This window comes from Propithecus coquereli, unplaced genomic scaffold (assembly GCF_000956105.1).
Source record: "Propithecus coquereli isolate 6110/MARCELLA unplaced genomic scaffold, Pcoq_1.0 Scaffold111, whole genome shotgun sequence".
In the NCBI taxonomy this organism is placed as follows: domain Eukaryota; kingdom Metazoa; phylum Chordata; class Mammalia; order Primates; family Indriidae; genus Propithecus; species Propithecus coquereli.
The window spans coordinates 6,879,685-6,903,182 of NW_012135081.1; the positions used below are offsets into that span (position 1 = coordinate 6,879,685).

At 43.7% G+C, this 23,498-nt stretch overlaps 2 protein-coding genes and 1 long non-coding RNA gene across 8 annotated transcripts in view; all 3 read right to left on the reverse strand.

Moving 5' to 3' along the window:
* Nucleotides 1-228: 228 nt before the first annotated feature.
* On the reverse strand, nt 229-11,201 carry LOC105817029. Its single transcript, XR_001137818.1, has 3 exons — nt 10,972-11,201; nt 5,138-5,300; nt 229-279 (listed from the first exon to the last, which is right to left on the reverse strand). It is a non-coding gene; the product is annotated as an uncharacterized LOC105817029 (long non-coding RNA).
* Nucleotides 11,202-16,854: 5,653 nt separating this feature from the next.
* CNPY2 (canopy FGF signaling regulator 2) lies at nt 16,855-20,146 on the reverse strand. The gene is made up of 6 exons (XM_012652654.1): nt 19,622-20,146; nt 18,932-19,044; nt 18,651-18,766; nt 17,647-17,850; nt 17,392-17,488; nt 16,855-17,020 (listed from the first exon to the last, which is right to left on the reverse strand). The coding sequence occupies exons 2-6, from the start codon at nt 19,017-19,019 to the stop codon at nt 16,977-16,979; spliced, it is 549 nt and encodes a 182-aa protein (XP_012508108.1). The 5' UTR covers nt 19,020-19,044; nt 19,622-20,146; the 3' UTR covers nt 16,855-16,976.
* Nucleotides 20,147-20,503: 357 nt separating this feature from the next.
* The window catches only part of PAN2 (PAN2 poly(A) specific ribonuclease subunit), a 13,427-nt gene continuing 10,432 nt past the window's right edge, over nt 20,504-23,498 (reverse strand). For all 6 annotated transcript variants that reach the window (XM_012652682.1, XM_012652671.1, XM_012652677.1 and 3 more), the window contains 6 exons: nt 23,100-23,257; nt 22,857-23,000; nt 22,552-22,731; nt 22,344-22,437; nt 21,899-22,096; nt 20,504-21,208 (listed from right to left, as the gene is read on the reverse strand). In XM_012652682.1, the coding sequence (XP_012508136.1) occupies nt 21,174-21,208; nt 21,899-22,096; nt 22,344-22,437; nt 22,552-22,731; nt 22,857-23,000; nt 23,100-23,257 (809 nt within the window). In that variant the 3' untranslated portion in view covers nt 20,504-21,173. The remainder of the gene's footprint in view (nt 21,209-21,898; nt 22,097-22,343; nt 22,438-22,551; nt 22,732-22,856; nt 23,001-23,099; nt 23,258-23,498) is intronic.

The following is a 23,498-nucleotide window of genomic DNA, read 5'->3' on the forward strand; positions in this document are numbered from 1 at the left end:
TCAGGCTGATCTTGAACTCCTAGAGTGCTAGGATTACAGGCGTGAGCCACCGCGCCTGGCCTATTTCTTAAAATAGTAATATAGTAATAGTAGTTATAACAATAATAATAATAATAATGGACACTTCTAGGAGATACTCAGGACAATAACAAGAGAGTAAGAGACCAGGTGGTCCCCAAATCCTCTGTCCCACAGCCCAACAATTCTGTCTTCTTTTCCAAACCTTACCGTGGAGGAAGCACTCGCATGCCGGGCAGCAAAAACAACACAGGATGCATTCTGCAAAGCAAAAATAAAAACATTATGTAAAAGTTACTCCTCCCTCCTTTGTATTAGCAACAAAGAGTTATAGTGACTCAACCTCTCTTCATCTTAGCCTCTTAGGACAGTTTGACAGAAGAAAGCTGTAAGGCCCTGAACAGCTTGGGAGGAGTTACCAGTCTGGAAACAGCAGCAGGTTTAACTATGCTTCTTGTGTTCATAGCTTCACTAGCATCCCTGAAGAGTCTTTCCCATGATCTGGGTTCCAGAGCAGTTGTTGAGTATCCAGTCCATCTAGATCTAGCTATCAATATTTCTGAGTGGTCCCAAGGAAAAAAAAATGAGGAAACTGACCAATTACTTAATGCTGCTGGTAAGATGCCTTCTGCACCCGGTCTTTTGGCAGGACTTCAACCTCTCCAGTCTAGGAAAGCCCACAGGCAGAGAGCAGCCTTACAATACTACTTCTAACCCTCCTAGAAAAAGCACAGAGAAGACAGACTATCTACAAAGAAACAACTGACAGAAGACTACTCAACAGCAGCAATGGAAACTTTTTTTTTTTTAGAGACAGGGTCTCACTCTTGCTCAGGCTGATCTTGAACTCCTAGAGTGCTAGGATTACAGGTGTGAGCCACTGGGCCTGGCTATGGAAACTTGAAAACTGGAAAATTTTCTAAAAGAGTGCCGAGACAATAATTATTAAGCTAGAGTTGTGTGTGTGTGTGTGTGTGTGTGAACAACTTACAAAGAGGGAGGCCCCTTTTTTTATGACGGGGGCCCGTTCATCATCTGTGGCTAATGTGTCTTGCTTTTGCTCTGTGAACCTATCTTGCCCTTCCTCAACAAACTTCGTTTCTTGCTTGCCTTGCAAAAAACAAAAAAAAACCCAAAAACCAAAACACAAAGAGGGAGAGAAATAAAGACATTTTCAGATAAACAAAAACTGAGAGTTTATCATCTACACTACCTGTACTAAAGGAATTTTAAAAGATATACTTTAGGAAGTAATTAAGAAAATTATCGAGAAAGATGAGCCTGAGACTCAAGAAGGCTATCCCTCACTACAGAGATAAACAGCATGGATAGCTTACGCTTTTCTATGTGTAGGGGTAGGTTCCCCCCAACCCCAGCAAAGAGAAATTACTTTCTATAAGAAGACTGCAGAGTTCCAACACAAGTTCAACACCAACTTAGAAATAAGATGACCAATTATACTACTAATTAGGAAAAAAGACTTAGACAAGAAAATTAACTTTTCTACACTAGATTATTTTAAAGAGAAAATAAGTCAAGCCTCAGTTTCCTGCTCTATAGTATGATGCTAATACCCATCATATACCTCACAGATTGTCTTGTGATAATTAAATTATTGTGGATGTGAAAGTACTTTGTAAATTAAGAAGATTACACATGCGTACAAACAAACTAAACCTGGAACAAGTCTACACCTTTCCTCCTTATGCCAAAAGGCCTTTTCTAGTAATTATTGCACTGTCTGGCTGTGCAGAAAATCATTTGAACAGGTAGTACTGTATAAATTACAAAAAGCTACATGCTTAGGGTGAGAGTTCTGTAGGGCAGGAGGCTTTTTAGAATGTACTGTCCCTCCCTATTTCTGTTGGGGCGGGGGGGAGGACTGAAGGGAAAAAAGACCCTTCAGAAAAGGCTATTTTTAAAAGAATCGATCCAAAGCAAAATTCAGAGAACATAAGGCAAGCCAATATGTCCCTAAAGCAAAGGGGGAATGCCTCAACAGGGCTGTCTTTAACTCCGTTTCCTAACTTCCTGAAGAATATCCTCTAGCTCAATTCTTCACCTGGGCAAGAAGTAGGAAGCACAAAAATCCCTTCACAGCCCCTTCACCCTACATAGGGTGAATAGGAAACTTAACCCAGCACTCAAGGTATAACTTTGCCTTATCTTACTAGTCACTAAAAAGTGGTCAAGGGAAGACATGTGAATAAGTTTAAACTATTGTTTTATAGAGTTAACCTTGCTTAAGCTATTCCATGTTCCAGAGGACCCATCTCTCAGAGACCACCATAAGCACAGCAGCAGACCTTTTAATTGTGGGTGGTTGTTTATTGTGGTTTTGTGGTTTTTTTTTTTTTTTTGAAGCAGCTACAGGAAACAGATCATCTGAAAGAAGTTGAAATTTCTCCATAATGATAATTTTTCCACTTTTAGACCATCCTTAAATTTTTATAATGCCTAGCTGCTTCACTAGCAAGAGAGAGGATTGTAAGAATAGTTTAAGATTAAATCCTAGGTAAAAAAAAAAATCTATCCAAGCTCAACAGATAGAATGAGAGCCCAAATCTTAAGGTGAAAATGGAAATTCCTTCAGGTTGGAGGTCTTTCTTCTACCAATATGAACATAAAATAAAAAGTTTTCATTGTGAGAGAATTACTAGAGCTGTTCCCTCTCCTTTTACTTCATTAAACATTAAAAAAACAAAAATAGGCCGGGCACGGTGGCTCACGCCTGTAATCCTAGCACTCTGGGAGGACGAGGCGGGTGGATTGTTTGAGCTCAGGAGTTCGAAACCAGCCTGAGCAAGAGCGAGATCCCGTCTCTACTAAAAAAAATAGAAAGAAATTATCTGGACAACTAAAAATATATAGAAAAAATTAGCCGGGCATGGTGGCGCATGCCTGTAGTCCCAGCTACTCGGGAGGCTGAGGCAGGAGGATCGCTTGAGCCCAGGAGTTTGAGGTTGCTGTGAGCTAGGCTAACGCCACGGCACTCACTCTAGCCAGGGCAACAGAGTGAGACTCTGTCTCAAAAAAACAAAAATAAAAAACCAAAGAGGAAACCGGAAAGAAAAGGTCACCTGACTAGGCTGTAAGAATGCAACATCATTTAAAAGGGATCAAATGGGCTATGACTGCTGTTTAGTTTACCACCATCTCTCAAATTTGTTTATATGACTGTTACTTTAAGAAATGGTTAGGGAAAGGCAACTAAACTATCACCCACTTCCACCCTCAGCAAAATCTTAATTTCTTTTGTAGAGAGCTTCTTTGCCATTTAATGAGAAGCTTCAGGAATAAACTGAAGAGAGCTGATCTTCACTGTCCCTAACCTTGATCATCAGCACTTCTGAGGCAGATCTCCAATTTGCAAAGCAATGCTAGTTTGTAGAGTGCTTGCCTATGTGCTTATAGAATAAAGCTAGTATATTGTTTCTACTACACTTCTCTGTCACTTACTGGCTGTGGGACCCTAACCAAACCATTTAACCTTTATGTGCCTCAGTTTCCTTATCTGTAGAAGGGGAATAATAATAGTACCTACCTCAAAGGATTGTTATGAGGATTAAGTAAGTAAATATTTACAAAGCACTTAAAATTGTATCTGGCATATAGCAAGTGCTATGTATGTGTTATATAACAAATATGTAAAATAAAAGTATAGCCACTTTCTAGCACCCACCAGTGTCAGGTTCAGTCACGTTTTTTGGTAACTCTGAAGCTTGGAAAACCAAAGAAATCAGAAGGATTTTAAACGAAGCAATTCATTGATAAAACTGTTCAAAAGGGAAGAGCAGGAAAAATTCAAGTTAGGACTTCATCTAATGATGCGGAGTTCATAGCATTTGATTTGGAGTAACAAAATCTTGGTTCTAGCCCCAGCTCCATTACTAAATAACTAAGACAACCAAAGCAAAACAATTAACTACTGTTTCCCTTCCCATTTCCGTATTTAAGATAACAAACTGCTTAACTCAGAGTCTAATTCTCAAGCTCCAATAAGGACATATGTAAAGGTACTCAAGTTTTATTACTTAAAATGTGACTTCCTAGCCAGCAGTATTAGTATTACTCAGAGCTTGTTAGAAATGCAGAATCTTGCACCTCAGACCTACTGAATCCAGATCTGCAGTTTAGTATGATTTTTTTAATTTCAGAATATTTTGGGGGTACAAACGTTTGGTTACATAAACTGCTTTTGTACAGTTTGAGTTAAAGTTATTGTACCCGTTAGGTGTGAATTTACCCATCCCCTCCACCCCCTCCAAGATCTGCAGTTTAGATGTGGCATTATCAAGAAGCAAGTCCTAAATTCAGATTCTGCTACTTTCCTGCTTTATTATGTTGGTTATGTGATCTAACTTCTCTAAGTCTCAGTTTTCACATCTCTAAAATGGCAATAATAAAAGCCAATTTTAGGGCCAGTGTGGCTCACGCCTGTAATCCGAGCACTTTGAGAGGCTCAAGCGGGAGGATTGCTTGAGGCCAGGAGTTGGAGATCAGCCTGGGTAACATAGCAAGATCCTGTCCTTTAAAAAAAAAAAGGAAAAAAAATGGAAAAGTTAGCCAGGTGTGATGGTGCAGCCCTGTAGTCTTACTCAGGAGGCTAAGGCAGGAAGATCACTTGAGCCCAGGAGTTCAAGGCTACAGAGCAATGATCATGCCACTACACTCCAGCCTCAGCGACCAAGTGATAATTTGCATAAAAGCATATGGAAAAATGGATTGTACATAGCTGAGTTCAATAAATATTTCTTAGAAATGTGTTGGCTTATTACCTATCATCAAGTGTCAGAACTCTTTCCTGGAGTTGGACCCCAGGAAAGAGGCAGTCAAGCCTGAGGAGGAAGTGAATGGATAATTCCTTCCAGCTGCGGAACAGGTAAAGCCCCAATTTTCTTTTAAAGGGCCTCTTGACCAAGATGGGGGGAGTCTCAGGGAGAGGAAACAAATTTAAGTAACCCTAATTTCCACCAGCAGAGCAAATGACTCTAGACAGGAGATGCTTAAGGATGCACACCCTATTTCCTCTATCCCCTGGCTGCCAAAGAAAGCTGCTGAATGGCTTTGTACAGTACATTCAGTTTATACTCACTGATGGGACAGGCAGATTACAAACCTCTGAGTCATTCCTGAACTTCTACCTCTCAGCTCCTCCCTCAGCCTTGGAGGTGTGGCAGCTGAGCTTTGGCTTCTGGTTGCATGCCACCTGTAGAGTCACTCTACTGGAACAGCAGCTGTCAGGTGAATCAGGCAGTCCACCTCACTCAATAGGTCAGCTCCTTCATGGGGAAAGATGAAGAGAGCTGCTTCCAAAGACAAGGGCTTGGCTCACAATGTTTGATGGCCAGTATTCTCTACAGGGTGGGGGTAGGCATATCACAATCACTAAAAGGCTTTTCGAACCTCATATGCTACCACCCCCTTACCAGATCTCCTCTAGTGAGTCTGCTATTATTGATAGAAATGGGCTGTAGCTCCCAAATGTGCTAGGATACGGAAAAATATAACAATTAAAAGAATCTCTATCTTAAAGGGCTAAGAGAGGAAAAGGACTAATTAGTACATACAGGAAATTCTGCGAAAGACTTGCCTATAATATTTAGAGTATTCTAGGAATAGGTATTGGCCAAATCACTCACCAGATATCAATTAACTACCCCCTTTTCCAAATTGTGTAATCAACAGGATCCTATTTGGATAACCACTTACTCGATAATGTAGTTATTTCCCTCTTACTCCTCTTACCCTGTATTATCATTGGTCCACATTTAGGACCCTCACTCTACATGGGAGAAGCTGAATTTTATTTGATTCTCCACCCTCTTCACATCAAGACTATATTCTACCACATATCCACATGACCAACATTAAAACCTTGAGAGAGATGCTCCTGATTTTAACAGGGTCCTTGCCTATCAATACAAATCAGAGCTAGCCAAGCCAGCAGGACTGGCTTAGCTGATGGAGCACACATAGTACACTAACAACCAGTTGGAAAAATCTTGTCCCTACAGTCTTCCAATACAGAAGGAACAACTTGTATTAAGAGAAAATGAATACGTATAGGACAAAGGCTCCTCTCTCCCCAGAACCAGGTCAGAGGACTAAAGCCATTTGATGTCTTTGTTTCATAACAGTGACACTGGAAGTCAGCCTGCACTACTTGGTCAGGCCACTTAATAGCCTGAGCAACATAATCTACAGAGTTCACATTTTGATCCCCTTAATACTCACAGGAGTTTATCTCTTTCTTTCTCTGTCTTTTTTTTTGGACAGAGTCTCACTCTGTCACCCTGGCTGAAATGCAGTGGCATCATCACAGTTCACTGCAATCTCAAACTCCTGGGCTCAAGCGATCCTCCTGCCTCAGCCTCCTGGGTAGCTGGGACACAGGCATGCACCACCACTCCCAGCTAATTTTTGCTATTTTTGGTAGAGACAGGGTCTCACTCTTGCTCAGGCTGGTCTTGAACTCTTGACCTCAAGTGATCCTCCTGCCTCAGCCTCCCAGAGGGCTAGGCTTACAGGCATGAGCCACCGCACCCAAACAGGAGTTTCTTTAATAATTTTACCAAACTGTCATTTTACAACAGTCTCTTGCCTAAAGGTTCACTGATCATTCAGTAAAGAAGACTGCTAAAGATAACACTCCAGCCTAAGAATCAATAGTCCTGAATTTTCCTTTTAGTAGAAACCCTTACCATTCTTTAACAAATATGCCTTGAACATCTACTTATTATATGTACACTAAGTGTACACTAGTGAATAAAGCATACAAGATCTGTCATCATATAATTTCTCAGAAATTAGAAACTATTCCCTCACTTCTGCTAGGAGTTCTTACAAGTTTTAGCGACTAACACTTTGCTTTCAGCTCCTAACATTTTCTTTTTTCCCAAATACCTTTTCTTAAGGCATTTGGGGAAAAAGGCCTCGGAAGAAAAACCTAGAGAAAACAGCCTAAAGCACACTGCTGCTTAGAATGATTACTTTTGAAGTCCATTTTTAAAATAATCAGTCATCCAAAAAACAATGCCCAAACACTCAAAGTTTCCTATGATGCATCCAATAAAGTTCAAACAAAAAGGCCTTCATGTGGCTTTATTGGCCTAATAGTAAGGTCCTGGGACCACCAAGCATCATCAGTCTCTAACAGTCAACTGAGGTTATTAAAAAAATATAAGTTTCCAGATATCATCCCATCTTTGCTGAATCATAATCTGAAGATAGGATCTAAGAGTCTACAAATGTGAACAAGCATTCCAGGTGATGATGCCCACCATCAGCTTACAGACCTTTTAAAATGGAATTATGTTAAAATAAATAGAGACCTAAAGAATCTGAGCAGCTGAATGAAGAACTGAAAGATAGGCAGACACTAAGAAAGAACTATTGCTAAAGCTGCTTCACCAAGGTTTTAAATTTCACATCCTGCTCAACTCTTATCACATAAATTATTGACACAGAGCAGAATTACTGTGTGGTTTTAGTGGGATCCACCAAGTCTGGTTTCCTTTCTATTGCCCACTTGGATTCTAGGAACCAGGAATGCCAGCCCTTCCTTCTCTGATTGTCTACTTCACTGCTGCCCTAGCTGCCTTCCTATGCCCATGCATTCTTCACCTACTACCAACCTAAAGGCCACTAGAAAAAACAAATTTGAAGCTGGGCATGATGGCTCATGCCTGTAATCTCAGCCACTCAGGAGGCTGAGGCTGGAGGACTGCTTGAGGCCAGGGGTTATGACCAGCCTGAGTGACATAGCAAGACCTCGTCCCTAAAAAAATTTTTTTAAATTAGCTGGGTGTGTGGCTCACACCTGTAGTCTCAGCTATTCAGGAAGCTAAGGTCATTCAAGCTCAGGAGTTTGAGGCTACAGTGAGCTATGATCATGCCATCGCACTGCAACCTGGGCAACAAAGCAAGACCCCATGTCAAAAAAAAAAAGGAAAAAGAACAAATGCAATCATCCCATCACTGGCACCCCATAAGGTTCCGCCCATCTCCATCTTCAGTCCATCTAGTAAGCATCTGGGAATCACTGTTACTTTGGGTAGGCTGACAGTCAAAGTGAAGGCACAGAGATCTGAACCCTTGCTTTAAAAAGTTTTGGGCTGGCTGGGTGCGGTGGCTCACGCCTGTAATCCTAGCTCTCTGGGAGGCCAAGGCGGGCGGATTGTTTGAGGTCAGGAGCTCGAAACCAGCCTGAGCAGCAGCGAGACCCCGTCTCTACTAAAAATAGAAAGAAATTAATTGGACAACTAAAAATATATAGAAAAAATTAGCCGGGCATGGTGGTGCATGCCTGTAGTCCCAGCTTCTCGGGAGGCTGAGGCAGTAAGATCGCTTGAGCCCAGGAGTTTGAGGTTGCTGTGAGCTAGGATGACGCCACGGCACTCTAGCCAGGGCAACACAGTGAGACTCTGTCTCAAAAAAAAAAAAGTTTTGGGCTTTAAGACTAAACATCTCACAGGACAGAACCAACTTGGTTTTTTTGAACTCAATTTCAGACTAGGACTCCTATAGGAGATGTTGTGCGGTGGTATAAGACTGCTGTAGAGGAACCACTGGTATTTATTTAAATGTTTTGAAAAAAATCCAGAAATAATCTAGAAACATCTTTGGATCAATTTACTCAAAGATTCAAGCATCACGGCTTGGAGAAGCAATTCTCGGTGGTATAAGAATCAACTCCCTTTAGCTAGGGTTGGTTAAGCATGTTGACTTCAAGAGTCCAGAAGTGAACTGTAGTCCTACTTCAATTCCCAGCCCAAATCTAAACCCAAAACATATGTGAAAAGATATGTCACAAAGCTGGGACGCTCACAGATAATACTAAGGCCATTGCTTAGCATTAATTCATTTGACAAACAAGAAGTCAAATAATGTCAAGGCTCTGAATTAGTCTAACTCAGGTGTTCATTTAAATCATCTGACAGTGGGTAGAATGGAACAATAGAACAATGACTAGCATTTCTGTCTCCTAGCAAGGTTAAAAAAATCTTTTCTCAGAAAAGTGAAACTATATCTGACCTTGAGAATCAAAGTGGTAGGGGTCAGTTTTCCCAGGTCAGAAGACTATTTTGCCCTCTAAAGCCTACCTTAATAGCAAAAGTAAAATCTATTACCAATTACGACTACCACTAGACACGATCTAATCTAGAAAGCCCAAGCAGGTGCTAGCAAAGCTGACAAGTTGAAAGGCTTCTTGGTATCTTGGTCATATTGCTTAATTCTCAGGAAATTTCCACTCCTGAGCTTGTTGGGGTTTGCTAGTTTTAAGGGTCAAAAGTCTTCTAACAGCTTTCAACTTATTGGTTTCCAGGATCCTCAGGGCTCTCTAACAGGGGAGTAAAGAAAATAACAATACCAAAATTATGTAGCCCTGTCATCCCAAAAGTGTTCTGAGCTTCCCTAAGGGCTTAAGGGACAAAATAAATTCAAAAGGTAAATCTGAAGGCTTTTTCAAATTCACTGTAGAGTCAGTCTATCTGGTTTGGGTTAGCAGTTGTGGAATGAGCTAATTATAGTGTCCCCTATTCTGCCAAAATACTATCTAGAACTTGCTTCATTTCCCAAGAGGTTTCCTTACCCTGTTCCCTGACAGCAGGAGAAGCAACAGCCAAGTAAGATAAGTATCTCCCAAATGATCAGCCTCTACCTTGCTGCTGGGTGCCTGGAAGAACCTCAAGGTAAATCCTACAGGTTTCACTTTATCTCTGCCAATCATGAAAAACTAACACATCGCAAGCCAAAACCAGTCTAAGGCTTTCCTTTCCTTCAGGTGCTAGCAACTTTAAACCATCTGCTGAAGAGAAAGCATATGTTCTTTGCAGAAGTCAAGGTCACTTGTGGGACTGTCCTTGCTGGGATTAGAGGGCCAGGACTCCCTCAGCACAGCAGTTTTTCTGTTTAAAAGGCCAAGTTATTTAGAACCAAAAGGACTGGCAATTTGAAACTGGAGGCACCATTACCTGCAACAGTATTTCTAGGATCCAAAAACTAACAAATGTCAAGTAAAGGGCCCCAAAGAATGAAAGGAAGATCCTAGATACATTTAAGATCAGCAGCAACACCTGGACAAGCAAGTAGTATGACTGGTCATGTGACCTTGACATTACTATCTCTTGCTATCTTCATTTTTTGGCCTGCAGTTTGGTGGAACCACCTTTCTGGTTCTTTCTCCAATCATATGTTATAATCACGCAGGAGGTTTTACAGAAGTGCTCCACCCCACCCAAGCTCCTCCTATATAAAGAGTAAGTGAAAGAGTCCCAAGGACAAAGAGGACCTGAGGGTCCCACTTTTCTTTTCTTTTTTTTTTTTCTTTTTCTTTTTGCTACCAGAATAGCAAGTCAGGGTCCCCTTTACTAGCAGAAACTGTTATGGTGTGGTCACTAAAGGCTTAAATAATTGGGTTGGAGAAATGAAAACAAGCAGCTTAGGAACTAACAAGGCCCTTCCTACAAAGCAGAAGACGAAATTAGCCATTGTTCAGCTCTGGCCCACAGACAGTGTGTGCATATCTCTTCATTTCTGCCACCCTTTTTACCTGTTCACCCCCGCCCGTTCCACCAGACTCTTTTCCTAACTCCACTGGAACACCACACCTCTGTTCTCTACTGGCTGGTCTCGGCTCCTTCTTTTTCCAGAGTAACGCATCTCTTCTTATTTCACCTTAGACATACCCGGTGACAGCAGAGTCGGGCCTACTCACCCGCCAGACTGCAGGCCAGGGCGGGCAGCGTTCACTTCACCCCCCGGTGCCGAAGAGAAGCGTAGCACATGGCCCTGAGAGCTCCACGCAGGGCTGGCGGCCAGCCCAGCGCAGGGCCCCTTTAAGGCGTGCAGGGGTGCGCGCGGGTGTGGGAGGGAGACCCCGGCGCTTGAGGGTCTGCGGTCGCCTCAGCCCCACCCTGGGATGGCGTGCTCCCTCCCCTAGCTACTCACCTTGGCTCCCAAGAGGCGGGCGGCCGCAGTGAGTAAAGCCATGACGGGCGAACTCCAGGATCTGGAGGGGAGGAAAGGAGGGGAGAGAGCTGGGCAGGAACGGGAGCCGCCGCCGCTGCACCAAAGGCCACGCCAACCGGTGGACAAGGTTGAAAGGAGGCGGCTCAGGGAAACGGAGACGAACCGGCGGCGGCGCCCAGCCCGGGGTCCTCAGCGAGACCCCGCCCACTGGCCAGAACCCGGTCCCGTCCCTCTCAGGGGACTCGCCCTGGGCTCGGCCATTGGCCCGGTGGGGAGGGGGGCGGGACCTGAGCCGTTGACAGCAGTTGTGGCGGGGAGGATTGGATCGCCCGGATTAGGCCAATTGAGAGTGGATGGGTGGCAGGAGGGGGGGGGGTGTAGGTGGCTAAATATGTGCCTGAGAACTCAGTTAACTTCTTTCTTCAGGTTTTTCATTTGGGGTTAGTCCTGAGATGAATACTAAAAAAACTCCAGGACTCAACCTTGGAAGGTCGTTGGGAGCCAACTCCTTAATATACTATCAGGAAAACTGATGATTGCCCACTCCTCCTACTCCTTCGGTTAATGACTTCATGGCCATGGAAGTGACATCCATGTGGAAAATAGGCTATGATGCCAGAGATCATTTGCTGCTTGGTGGAGATCATTTGAGGTCAGCAGAAGCCAAGGTATTATACATATTAAGAGATTCCCAATATGTGGAGAAAAGCAAAAGCAAGAGTGTGAATCGAGTGCTTTGTGAGATGTCAGTTCTCTGTGTAATGCTGGGAAATCCAAGTCTTACAAACGACGCCCTAAAATGAAGGCTTACAGAGCAGGCTAGAGCCTCTGCATCCTGGGCATTACTCTCACTGCCACTCCAGTCATGTAACGCCAAACAGCCAACCCAGCCTACATTTAGCCACAAGATTAGGAGCTGCAGACCAACCCCTCACCCTCAGGCATTAGGCACCCTCCCTTTTTGTCACCTGACTCCCATAAGGGCATTGGGCCACTTCTCCTACTGGCTATCTTCTATACTCCCTTATCCTGTGCTCCCCAAAGACCATTAAATGACCCTTGGCACTAAAATGATCTTCCACACCACTCTATAACTCCTCTGGGTAGACAAGACCTCAGGACTTTTGTACCTCCCTAAGCCTGTTGTCATTGACCCAGGGGCAGAGGGGAGCTGACCTTGGGAGCTGACCCAAGGACCAGGGGACCTTATCTACAAACCCCCAGCCCCCGTGAACAGTCCTTTTATTAATATACCATCACATAGTGGTAACAAGGTTCAGAGGTCTCAGTACCCATCTAAGCCAGGTTTGGGTAGACCTCTTTTATAAAGAACTTAGTTTATACCTTAGACTTGGAAAAAGAGAAAGAAAACTCCTATTTTCTCTTCCTAAGTTTCGTTATACCCAGCTTCACACCTAACAACCAATGCTTCTCTGACTTGGGGATCAGATAGGTAGGTCTTAGGAAAGAACTTTGGTCTTTCGGTCTTTCTCCACCTGTTCCTCTCTCTGGAATGTAATTTAAATAAAAAAAAAAAAAGGAAATAACTTCATAAAGAGAAGCCACGCAATGCCCCAAAGGAGCATTGATCTCACCTACCTCCCTGGTGACTTCAAAGCTCCATTGAGCAATATTTGCTCCAAATTTAGCATCTCACAGAGAATTTCCTCTGGAATAACCCTATAATAGTCTGACCTGGTTCCTTCTCCCTGGTTAATTATCCACAGAGACTAGCCAGCAGACCAGGGGACTGAACTCCAGTGCCCAAGGAGACAGAGGCATTCTCAAGGTGAGGCCACCGAAGGAACAACTATTGAGTGGCCATAGGGTAACCTATTTTGGAACTTTAGTGATTGGAGGGAGGGTGGAGAACAGCAACACTCTGAGCCTCTTGACACTGCATTCTGGAACCTAGTGTCATGAGGACTTCATGGACTTGTTTTGAAGTGGTCCAGTCCTGACATCCACTGCTATAAGGTCAATTGGAAAGCTCAGGGATCAAAGAGGCTTAATGGATTCTCCCAGAAGCTGGCTTAGAGTCTCTTTCTGAACACTGATGGGACCTGGGGAGGTGGAGAGAATGTTAAGGGAGAAGGATTGGCATGAATAAAGCAGCCAAGTGAGCTCTAGGTCCAAATACAAGTAAGTGTAAAACTACAATGTAAACGATAGTAAATACAAACAAAAAATAAAATAAAAAACAAATACAATTAAGTGCCTGGGAACTAGAGGGGGCGAAGGAGAGAAGGCTGAGCATTGAGGTCACCATGACCTTGGGAGGACCTCTTTAAAATGGACAGGGGCAATGGTGCCCCCTGGTGGCCATGGACGAGTGGGAGAATGCAGCCTAAATTTAAACCCTCTTAAATTACATGAGTAAACCAACCTTCTGTATTTAATACATAATAGCTAAAATCTATTGAGTACTATTTCCAGATACTGTCTAAATGCAGCATATGCATTATTTAATTAATCCTCACAACAACTCTAAGATATGTAGATAACATTAGTATCTCTAAAGAGGAAACCAAGGGTTAGATGAAGTATCCTGCCCAATGTCATAGCTTGGAATTGGCATAGCTAGAATTCAGATTGAGGTTGGCCTCACTCCAGAGCCTGTATCATCTTTCTTTTTTTCCGCCTAAGGCTAGTCAAGTGAAGCAGTGGAAGTGGAGAAGGAGCAAAGGAATCTGTAACTGTGATCAATTGGTTGTAAACACCACTGCACTTGGACCACCCCAGAGCCTGTATCTTAACTACTAAGCTGTATTGTTTATATTATGATTGGCTGTGCATTATTAGCTGCAAGTCAGTTAAGGGTATTTCTGAGTCATTGTCAACTGTCTCCTGGGGACATCAGCTCAATGTGTTGCTATATTTGAAGATATTTTAAGCCAGGTGTGGTGGCATATGCTTGTTGTCTCAGCTACTTGGGAGGCTAAGGTGGGTGGATCATTTGAGCCCAGGAATTTGAGGCCATAGTGTGCTATGATCACACCTGTGAATAGCCACTGCCTTCTAGACTGGGCAACATAGCAAGAGCCCATCTCTAAAAAAATAAAATAAAATAAAAGGAACTATAATCTTACTCATTTGTAAAACCTTTGACATCCATACATGAAACAGATGACAAATGGTGACAAACATTTAGAACTTAAAATGATCAGAAGGGTAAAAATGGGCTTCTTATAAGTAATTAGTCTGGAAAAATGGCTGAACGGAAGATATAATGCTTTTCCATTATAGATTACTAGGATTAGAGGGCATGCATTCAAATTCTGAGGTAGTTTTCAAATGAATTTAGAAAGTGCTACTTTATATAGCCACTGGAGACTACATGGAAACTGCACTACATAGAGAGGTACAGCAGAAAGACAATTGGCCTAGGAAAGATGATCACAGGGGTTCAAGTCTTGGCTCCTCACTGACCAGCAAGATACTTAGAAACTAAGCTTAGTTTCTCCATCTGTAAAATAGGAATAACGTCTATTTCTTAGAGTTATAAACCCTAAATTAGAACTTATATGTGCTTATTGTATGAGTATTCAACACATGCTAATTCCCTTTCCCATGCTATCCATCCCTGTCCTATATTTAAAGGAATCTTGTGCCTGCAGTGAACCTTTTTAACAGCAAAAAATCCTCTAAAACTTATTTTTGTTTTTTGAGACAGGGTGTCGCTTTGTCACCTGGGCTAGAGTACAGTGGTGTCATCATAGCTCGCTGCAACCTCAAACTCCTGTGCTCAAGTGATCTTCCTGCCTTAGCCTCCTGGGTGTGTGCCACCACACCTGGCTAATTTTTCTAATTTTTTCACTTGTGCTCAGGCTGGTCTTGAGCTCCTGGCCTCAAGCGATCCTCCCATCTTGGCCTCCCAAAGTCCCTAGGATTACAGGTGTGAGCCACCGCACCCGGCCCTAAAACTTGTTTTTAAATGACTAGATTTTCACATAATAAACTTTCCTATTTACACCTGGACCTCATTTAATGCTCTTTGGAAATGTTTAAGTTCTAACATTTTGCTGATAATTTTTTTTCCACATTGTCCTCTCTGATTTTCTGATAAACTAATTTAGAAGTCATCCAAAACTTAAAGTTTAACCAGATTTGCAGGGTTAGGAGTATATGCTCTACCAAATACTGGCTAGAGTATTTTGTTATAGTGAGCCTCCAGGGGGTTCAGATAAATTTATGGATTCCTTGTGGTATGAATTAAAAGGTGTGCAAAAGTGCATCTTCCTAACCTTCTCAGGATCAAGTCAAAAAGATAACTTTTGCCCTTTCCCATATAGGACATATCCTGGTATACCAATGGCAGAGACTCTTGGGCTTGAGAGGTCTTAACAGCTGTACCTTGACAGCCAGTGAGATGCATCCCAAGTAACTTACTGATTAACATTATATTTATTTTATTTATTAAATCTTGTGAATAATTTGTTTTATAAATTAAAACAGTTTCAAGTTTCCTTTAAGAGTACTCTCACTTATACTTTTGATAAGCTTTCGGATGGAAGAGAAAGGAGTTTTTAGATGCCAAGCATGCAATGGCCAGAACCCTGGGTATACTCTCAGGGGTATGAAAAATGTGAGCATTATTCATGTGCATCACAGAAAAAAAAAGGTTAATAACAGCTGGTTTGGGAAACTGATTTGACAGGATACAGCATTTCTTATGGCTATTGAGAGAAGATGGAATTAATACCAGGCTGAGTTTAGCTGACAATATCAGAGTGCTTGCTCTGAGCTAGTTAATGTGTTAGATTTCATAGGGATTTGTGGTACAAGAAAGTTTTGTTGAATACGTTCATTCTGTGTGCCAGGCTTAGTGCAAGGTATTAGTAAGAGAAAAAAGACTTAAAATAGAAGCTATTCTCTAGCTATATATAGCTAGATTAGACTGGCCCTTGGGAAAGTTAGCTATTAGATCCAGTTTTGCCACTAAATATAGAACTTCAGGAAGTTCTGTGGCTTCTCTGGGCCTCACTTTCTTCATCTATAAAACGGGTAGAGGTGAAGTAGATGATGCTTTAGATTCTAAAATGCTGTAATTTTTTAAATCTTTGAAATGTTTATTCAGGTGTTCTCTCTTCAAGGCATTCCTGGGACAGAGATGTTCCATTCCAGACCCTGAGATAGCCTTATCTCAGGATCAGGGTGTTTAAGAAGTTTCCAAAAGAAGGTATCCTTTAGGTTTTCATCCCTATGCCCCAATATAGAATCTCAGCACACAAAAAATGAGGACAGATTTATAGTCCAGATTGACAATGGCTAGTGATGGAGATGAGAAAGATATACTTTATTGTTGTTGTTGACATCAAATCTAAAAGCTTAGGCTAGCAAGCAAGGCCTTTCATTAAATAACATTCCTTACCTCATCTGTCCCTATCCGATAAAGCCCTTACTTCTCAGCTGAGTTGGTCACATCCATTTTCCCCTTCCTGTCTCTGCTCTTGCTGGTCCCTCCATCTGGAAGGGCAGGAAGGGAAGAATAATGCATGTCCATTATTTCCTTCAAGACCAAGCCCTATCTTACTTTATTTTCACCAGCATGAATATAAGGAATTTCTAGAATCCTATACTACCATACGCTTATGTTCCGCTGCTTATTCACAGAGGTTCCTATCTTCTCCATAATTAGACTCTAAATACACGATATTGAGTGAGCACTGAATAAATGCCTATCTAGTTTATGAGTGCAGTGGAATCTCAGAAGGTAAAAGAATTAAAGGTTCTGGCCCCTCCTACCTTTGTCCTACATGAATCCCAAAACTCTTCTTTCCTCTCTGTTTTGTTTCCTGTCTATAATCCCCCATATTCAAGCCTAATGTAATGGCCGATTCCGGGCACGAAAAGACAACACAGTTTGTACTTTTGGTTTCATGTTTTTTCAGTTCATTTCAGTAAAAACATAATATAAAAGGCATTGCCACCATTTTCCCCTCCTGGGGGTGATCCATCAAGCCGGACTAGGCTGCTCCAGTAGTTCATAGCTCATCATGAGATATGTGCAGGGCATGGTCACATAGATCTGCAAACAGTACATAACAATTTGAAGGAAAACACCACTCTCATGTTGATATATGCCACTATCAAGAAAATACCCCAAACCAAACTGGCACACATACACTAACCACCATTCTTCAGAACATATGTTTATAAATGATAAAACATCCTCACTGCTCTGTCACTTGTATCTCAGGTGAGGGGACCACAAATTCTGAAAGCTGACAGAAAGAGAATGGAGAGGAACAACCCAACTCCCTAAGCCAAGGGAAATGGAAGCTAGCTCTTGAGCTAAATATCAGAGGATTTCTCACATGGGAGTGGGTGGGTTAGGGAATGTGCCAGGTTCCACAGGGGTATGAGAACAGAACAGGAGATTAAGTGGGGGCAGCTTACCTGTTCGCTTACTACAAAGTTTGTCTTTAACATTGTCAGCCTCTCGGGAAAAGAATTCAATGAGTTCATCCTCATATTCCTCCACAATGCTCTCACACTGCCAACCCAAGGGAGAAACGAGTGACAAAGGGCAGCAAGAGGCCTCTTGCCTCCACCTCCAAAGAGGAGGACAAGGATATTGACCCAGCTTTCTACTTGGGTCCTCCAACAACCCCCTTAATTTCCAAGAACCAGCTACCCACTTCCATAGCTCACCGCAAACTTGAGGGTGCCGCTGATATCTGAATCAATTCGGATTCCCTGTAGGTCCAGTTCATTGGATTCTCCATTCCGGCCTACTACACGTACGTAGTTCTTGCGGTGGGTGGAAGGGTCAATTTGTTCCCCGTACTCCTTCATCCGGTCACATACCTCCTCTAGCAGCTCTGTGAGGTGGGCCTCTGAGCGAGCATAAGGCACCTAGAAATGTCCTCAGCCTTGGGTCACTCTCTTCTACCTCTATACATTAGTAATTTATATCCTTACTTTTCCTTCCAAATCTAGCTCAATCAACCCATTCTAAAAAGCCTTCCCTAATTTAAAACAATATGGTTTATTTGTACAGTTTCAAAGTACTTTCAAATGTATGATTGTATTTTACCTCATTATATAATCCTAAGGAGACAGGTATCATTAGCTCCAAAGTATACAAAAACAGAACGTTCTTTGATTAACACTGATCGACTATATTCTTTTCCTTTGAATTCTCCCAATTCTTATGAAGATAATTTTTTTTTGTATCAAAATGAGACAGCAGTAAGGACAGCATTAGAGAGGTAGTGTAGACTCTGAGAATAACAACTATTATATAGCACTTCACAAGTATCATAATCTTAACATTTCTTTATATATATATTGCTTACTAGGTATGGCTTTGTGTATATCTGTTATGTTTTCAACCAAAATAAATTTCCTAATTACAAGGATAAGACCTTCTATTCTTTTTAAAATGAATGTATGCATACCACAGTGCTATAGTGAAAACATGAGTCGTGGATTAGGGATGTAGAGAAGGGGGCTGATCAGGGCTCTTAGAGCCAGGAAGCAAGTGCATAGGGTATAAACATCCAGCCTCTTTTGATAAGACAGAGCCCAATCTTTTAGATACCTCTCTGGGTCTGTTTTCTTCATTTCTGTTAAACCAAGGTCGTTCTTAATTAGTTGAGTTCTCACACAAAGCCAGAGTGAGCTACTGTACTTGGGGGAACAGTAACGGTTACCTCCACCACTGACTGGCTGCCATCTGGATTGATCCGGAAAGATCCCATCTGAATGGTCTTCTTGGGATCCACCTGGGCAATTTCCCACTCTAGTTCATCCACTAGAGCCCTGCAAGCTTGTGGGAAGGGGAGAGAATAGGGGCAGGGGATAGGGTTGAGGTAGGGTGGGAAGAGAAGGGTATTAACCCAGGGATTTCCATTCATCCTTCTCCCAAGCCTTGGATCTCATATCCTCTGGTGGCTCTACTTCCTCCCACTTCTCCTTCCCTTTGTGCCTTTACCTCCGCAGTGTAGATCCTGGCTCCTCCGAGCCCAGGCAGTTCCCAGCAAGGCCCCCAGAAGCAGGGCCAGCCAACCCCAGCCTTTCATCTTTAGCGTAATGGGGTCGCTCCACCTGGGTTTGGGCGGGAATAAAACAGGTGTGAGGAGCCAACTCCATTTTCCTCTGCCCCCCTACTCCTCATCCTAGGGCTTTCAAAGGCCTCAGTTCCACTCTGGATATACTTTCCAGGAAATGCCCAAGACACGAAGGGGCTCCTCTGTTACACTGCTTGAGGCCTCCGATTACGCCGGGGCGGTGGGCTGGAAGCGCGAGCTCTGGACTTGGGGCTCAGTCCCAGACACCACATCTCGACAGGTGACGCCCTAGTGTAGGTACTTTAGCACTGGATGCCTTTGGCTCACAGGGCTATGTGGCAGCTACGGGAGAGAAGCTGGCGATTACGCGGGAACGTCAGGCACTGGGAAGCTGCCAGCAAGGAGCCTTCAGTCAGGCCAGAAGGCCGGTGAGGAGCACTCGATATCTGGCGTTTATTTGGACTCTGCACTGATGACTCCTGCCATCTCACCTCCAGCCTATAAGTGATTGCCCGTGCGAACAAACCCCTTTCTAAGGACTCCGCCATTGCTTTCGCTCCAGTCCATTCCCAACCCTCAGCGCCCAGCGCCACTGCCACCCGCATCCGTCCCACCTCTGCTCCCAGGGCCGCCGCCGTGGCCCAGGCGCTGGAAGACCGCTGGACTCTCACTTTGGCCTCGGTGGCTCTCGAACCTACACCTGGCTGCGGGGGAGTGGGGCTGTCCTGGATTCTCCAGACCGCTTCGCCGCCTTCCAGACACGAAGTGTCCCGGCGACCGCCTGACCTAGCTCCCCGGACCCTAACTGGCACCTAAGCAGGGTTCGGGTGCGCTACCGTGCGAGTCCCCCCCAGAAACCGACCCCAAACCCGCCCCTCCAAATTCTCGCGCGAACAGGCAGCTCAGAAGCGACTCCGAGGCAGCGAGGACCCCAGTCGATCACAGAAGGACCCAGACTTGCGTGGCGAACAGCTCCACGTGACCACTAGGGTCAGCCAAAGAATAGGAGTGTCCTGCAGCTAGGCGAGCCCGTGCATTCAGTATGGGAGTGGTCAGGCGTGCGCTTGTATCACTCTAGGTGGGCTAGCTAGACGTTCAAAAAGGTGCGCTGCTGGCCGGCGAGCAGCACAGGTTTCAATACACAGAAAACTACATTTCCCAGGAAGCACCGCAACACGAGGCAGATCTTTTGTCAGTAGCTTCAACTCTTTTAAGATATCCTGGGACCTGTAGTTTGTCAGCTTACACAATTAACGGGTAAACCATACTGTACATCTTCAAACATCCTGCCTTAGGATACTAGACAGCTACAGCAAAGACCTAACATTGTCCAGGAGAGACATAATTATTCTCCTTCCATATCCACAACTTTGGCTTCCAGGGCTTTACCTTCAATTCTAGTTGGGGATTTGAACAGAATCTTACTTTTTCCAGTTGTATTAAGAAGCCAAAACGAAGAAAGGAGAGGACTGAAGTCAGACCAACCACAATAGCAATTCTCTAATGAGACAGATGATAGACAATATTTTTGTTTTTATTTTAAAAAACATGCGGTTTAAAACAAAATTTAAAAAAATAACAAAACTTGGGACAGGAGAGTGGATGGAAGACAGATGCTTCTCAGCTGTCAGCAGGAATAAATGAAGCCAGCAGCCAAGCTTTGTCCAGGATCCAAAGGCCCTTTAGGCAATAGTATTAACAACATTGGCTTGCTTGGGCCACCAAGACTTTATATGCTGGCCCCTCCAGGCTTCCCTCAAACAGCTGGTGACGTGAGCTAAGTCTTGAACTGTTGTATCCTCTGTTACTGTCTAGGATTTCAGTCCCTAGCCAGCTAGGAACTGTGAGTTTTGGTTCCAGGAGCTTCTCTGCCTGGATATTAATCACCCAGAATATTTACTAAGAATACTAATTACTTTCCATCTGGGTCAATTCTAGACTGTTTCTGGCCCACAATTTTGCAAAGGATGAAGACAGAATCTGGCTGCTAGAACCTCTGCAACAATTCTGCTGTATTCCAGTTCTATTAATAGCACCATCTGTAGACCCTGAGCAGGTCCAATTCTGGAAGTAGACAGAATATAGTCAACTTTGGAAGCCATCTCCCAGTTCTGGGGCCACAGAACGCTAAAGGGAGAGGGCCGTGGTTCTCTGGGAGAGGGAAGGTCAGAGCGCCAGCACTGAAGAGAAGACAGCTGCATCTGTCAGAGACAAAACCAAAGCATGACTCTTAAGGTGAGTGGAGAAAAAGCACCTTCTCATACTTCTTATGGAAGAAAAATGCAAGAGAAAAGAGGGCATGGACCATCACCAGATATTTTAGAATTGGGCAAGAGGATGTTATAAGACCAAGGAACAGTTTCAATAATAAAATCTAGGCCAGGCGCAGTGGCTCACGCCTGTAATCCTAGCACTCCGGGAGGCCGAGGCGGGTGGATTGCTCAAGGTCAGGAGTTTGAGACCAGCCTGAGCAAGAGCAAGACCCCGTCTCTACTAAAAAATAGAAAGAAATGATCTGGACAACTAAAAAAATATATATATAGAAAAAATTAGCCGGGCATGGTGGCACATGCCTGTAGTCCCAGCTACTCAGGCTGAGGCAGAAGGATTGCTTGAGCCCAGGAGTTTGAGGTTGCTGTGAGCTAGGCTGACGCCACAGCACTCACTCTAGCCCAGGCAACAAAGCGAGACTGTGTCTCAAAAAAAAAAAAAAAATCTATTTCACTGAATGTTAGGAGGATTAAGTGCTTTGTAAACTGTTAAGTGCTTTACAAATATAAAGCAGAGGTGGTATTGCTATCATCATTATCATCATTATTGTTGTGGTGGGTATAATCTCCATATATGCAATCCACCTAGTCCAGTTTCCCTTGTCCCTTCCCCAGTCTTACTCTTGGGACTTGTCTGGCCCTCAGGCTCAGGCACCTTCCAGTCCATCTTTCGGCCCTTCTCGTAAAGACTCTTGAGCACCTTGTGGAAAGACTCAGGCTCAGTGCCATTCTTGCTTAGTTCCAGATACTTTCGGTAGAGCTGAAGGGCTGTACGGGCATCCTCAATACTGTCATGAGTCTCCCCTTGAATTTTCAGGTCTGGGATAAGTAGAGGTGGAATATTGTGGGACCTAGCAAAGGGAGGTAGGACATGTCCCCCCACTCCCATCCCTGACTCCCAGAATACAATAAAAAACCTGACTGCCCCAAGGGAAAGAGTCAAACACCTTCCCTGGTGCAAAGAAGGGACCACTAACTCAGGGTCCTCCCTACTCCCACTTAGTCCCCCAACACTTTTTCTGCTCTTAAGGTACACAAGAAGGGCCTACAAGGCAGAGAAACTCACCCAGAAAGTACCAAGCAAGGAATCGCAAAGAAATCATTCGTTTTCGGGGCATGTGGAACAGGTAGACAGTGTCAAGGACTTGGTCCTTGGGCACCTGGCAGGAATAAAAGCATGGGAGACTTAAGGTAGGGGATCTATCATTTCCCATTCTCCAAAAGTACAATGTATACCCTCAGGGGCCCACCCTCAAAAGAGGACTCGCTCAAACCATGAGGTTGATGACCCGGAAGTCCTTCTGCAGGCCATGGCCAACAAACTTGACTCCAATGTCAATGAGAAAACGAAGCTTTAAATAAGTAGACTTGAGAGTTGTGAGGTGCTTGGAGGAAATTTTGGCATCGAGGTCTCCGGGCTTTATCCCCGAGTATTGAGTCAAGTAATCTACCACCTAGGAATAGAGAAAAGGACTCACAAAGCAAGGTGCAGAGTCTCCTCCTACGTCTATTCCCTGGGTTCTCAAGCACTCTACATAAGCACAGGATCTGCCTCACTTGCACCTCCATATCCTAATACCTGCTCCTGGGTAGAGATGTAGTCATCAATGAAGGGGATACCCTCATTGGGTCCCTGCCCCCGGACACAGGTAATTCTTGCTACTGACATCTGGCTTGGTTTAATAGTAGACTTGGTACCATCACTGCGTAACTCTGCTTCCTCCTACACAGGAAGAGTTAATAAGAGAATCAGAGAAATGCTTACAACTCCTAATATTCTCAGAGTTCTGTTCCAATGCCCCATCCTTTTGATCTTAGTTACCTCATTAAGGGTGACAAACTCAGCATCCAGACCCACCAGGTCCCCAACCTGTGGCATCTCATTCAGCATCAGTGGAATAAAGGTAGTATGCGTTTTCCGCTGCTTCCGTGCCAGGGAGGCTTCGGCCAGCAGGACACTTGCCTCAATAGGGTTCTTGACTAGAAGGGAGAACACAGAGGACAGAGGGCTGGGATAGGGAAGTGACTAGGGGAGAGAAGCCCAGAGTGGCTGCTCAGAGACTCTGGGTCTATACTGTGATCCCTCAATAATCAAAGCATGTAAGTAAAAAGATCATGTCTGATGAATGGCAAGGTAGAACAGATGAAATCAGAAAATTATCAAGCATAAGCTAGGGGCTGGCATGGTGGCTCACGCCTGTAATCCTAGCTCTCTGGGAGG

What these genes read in the sequence shown, in the direction of transcription:
- CNPY2 (XM_012652654.1), bottom strand. Translation starts at nt 19,019, where the DNA reads ATGAAAGGCTGGGGTTGGCTGGCCCTGCTTCTGGGGGCCTTGCTGGGA. An exon ending in GCAGCCAGTCAGTGGTGGAG is followed by an intron (nt 17,851 to 18,650) that starts GTAACCGTTACT and finishes GGACATTTCTAG; the next exon opens with GTGCCTTATGCTCGCTCAGA. An exon ending in ACTTTGTAGTAAGCGAACAG is followed by an intron (nt 17,021 to 17,391) that starts GTAAGCTGCCCC and finishes TACTGTTTGCAG; the next exon opens with ATCTATGTGACCATGCCCTG.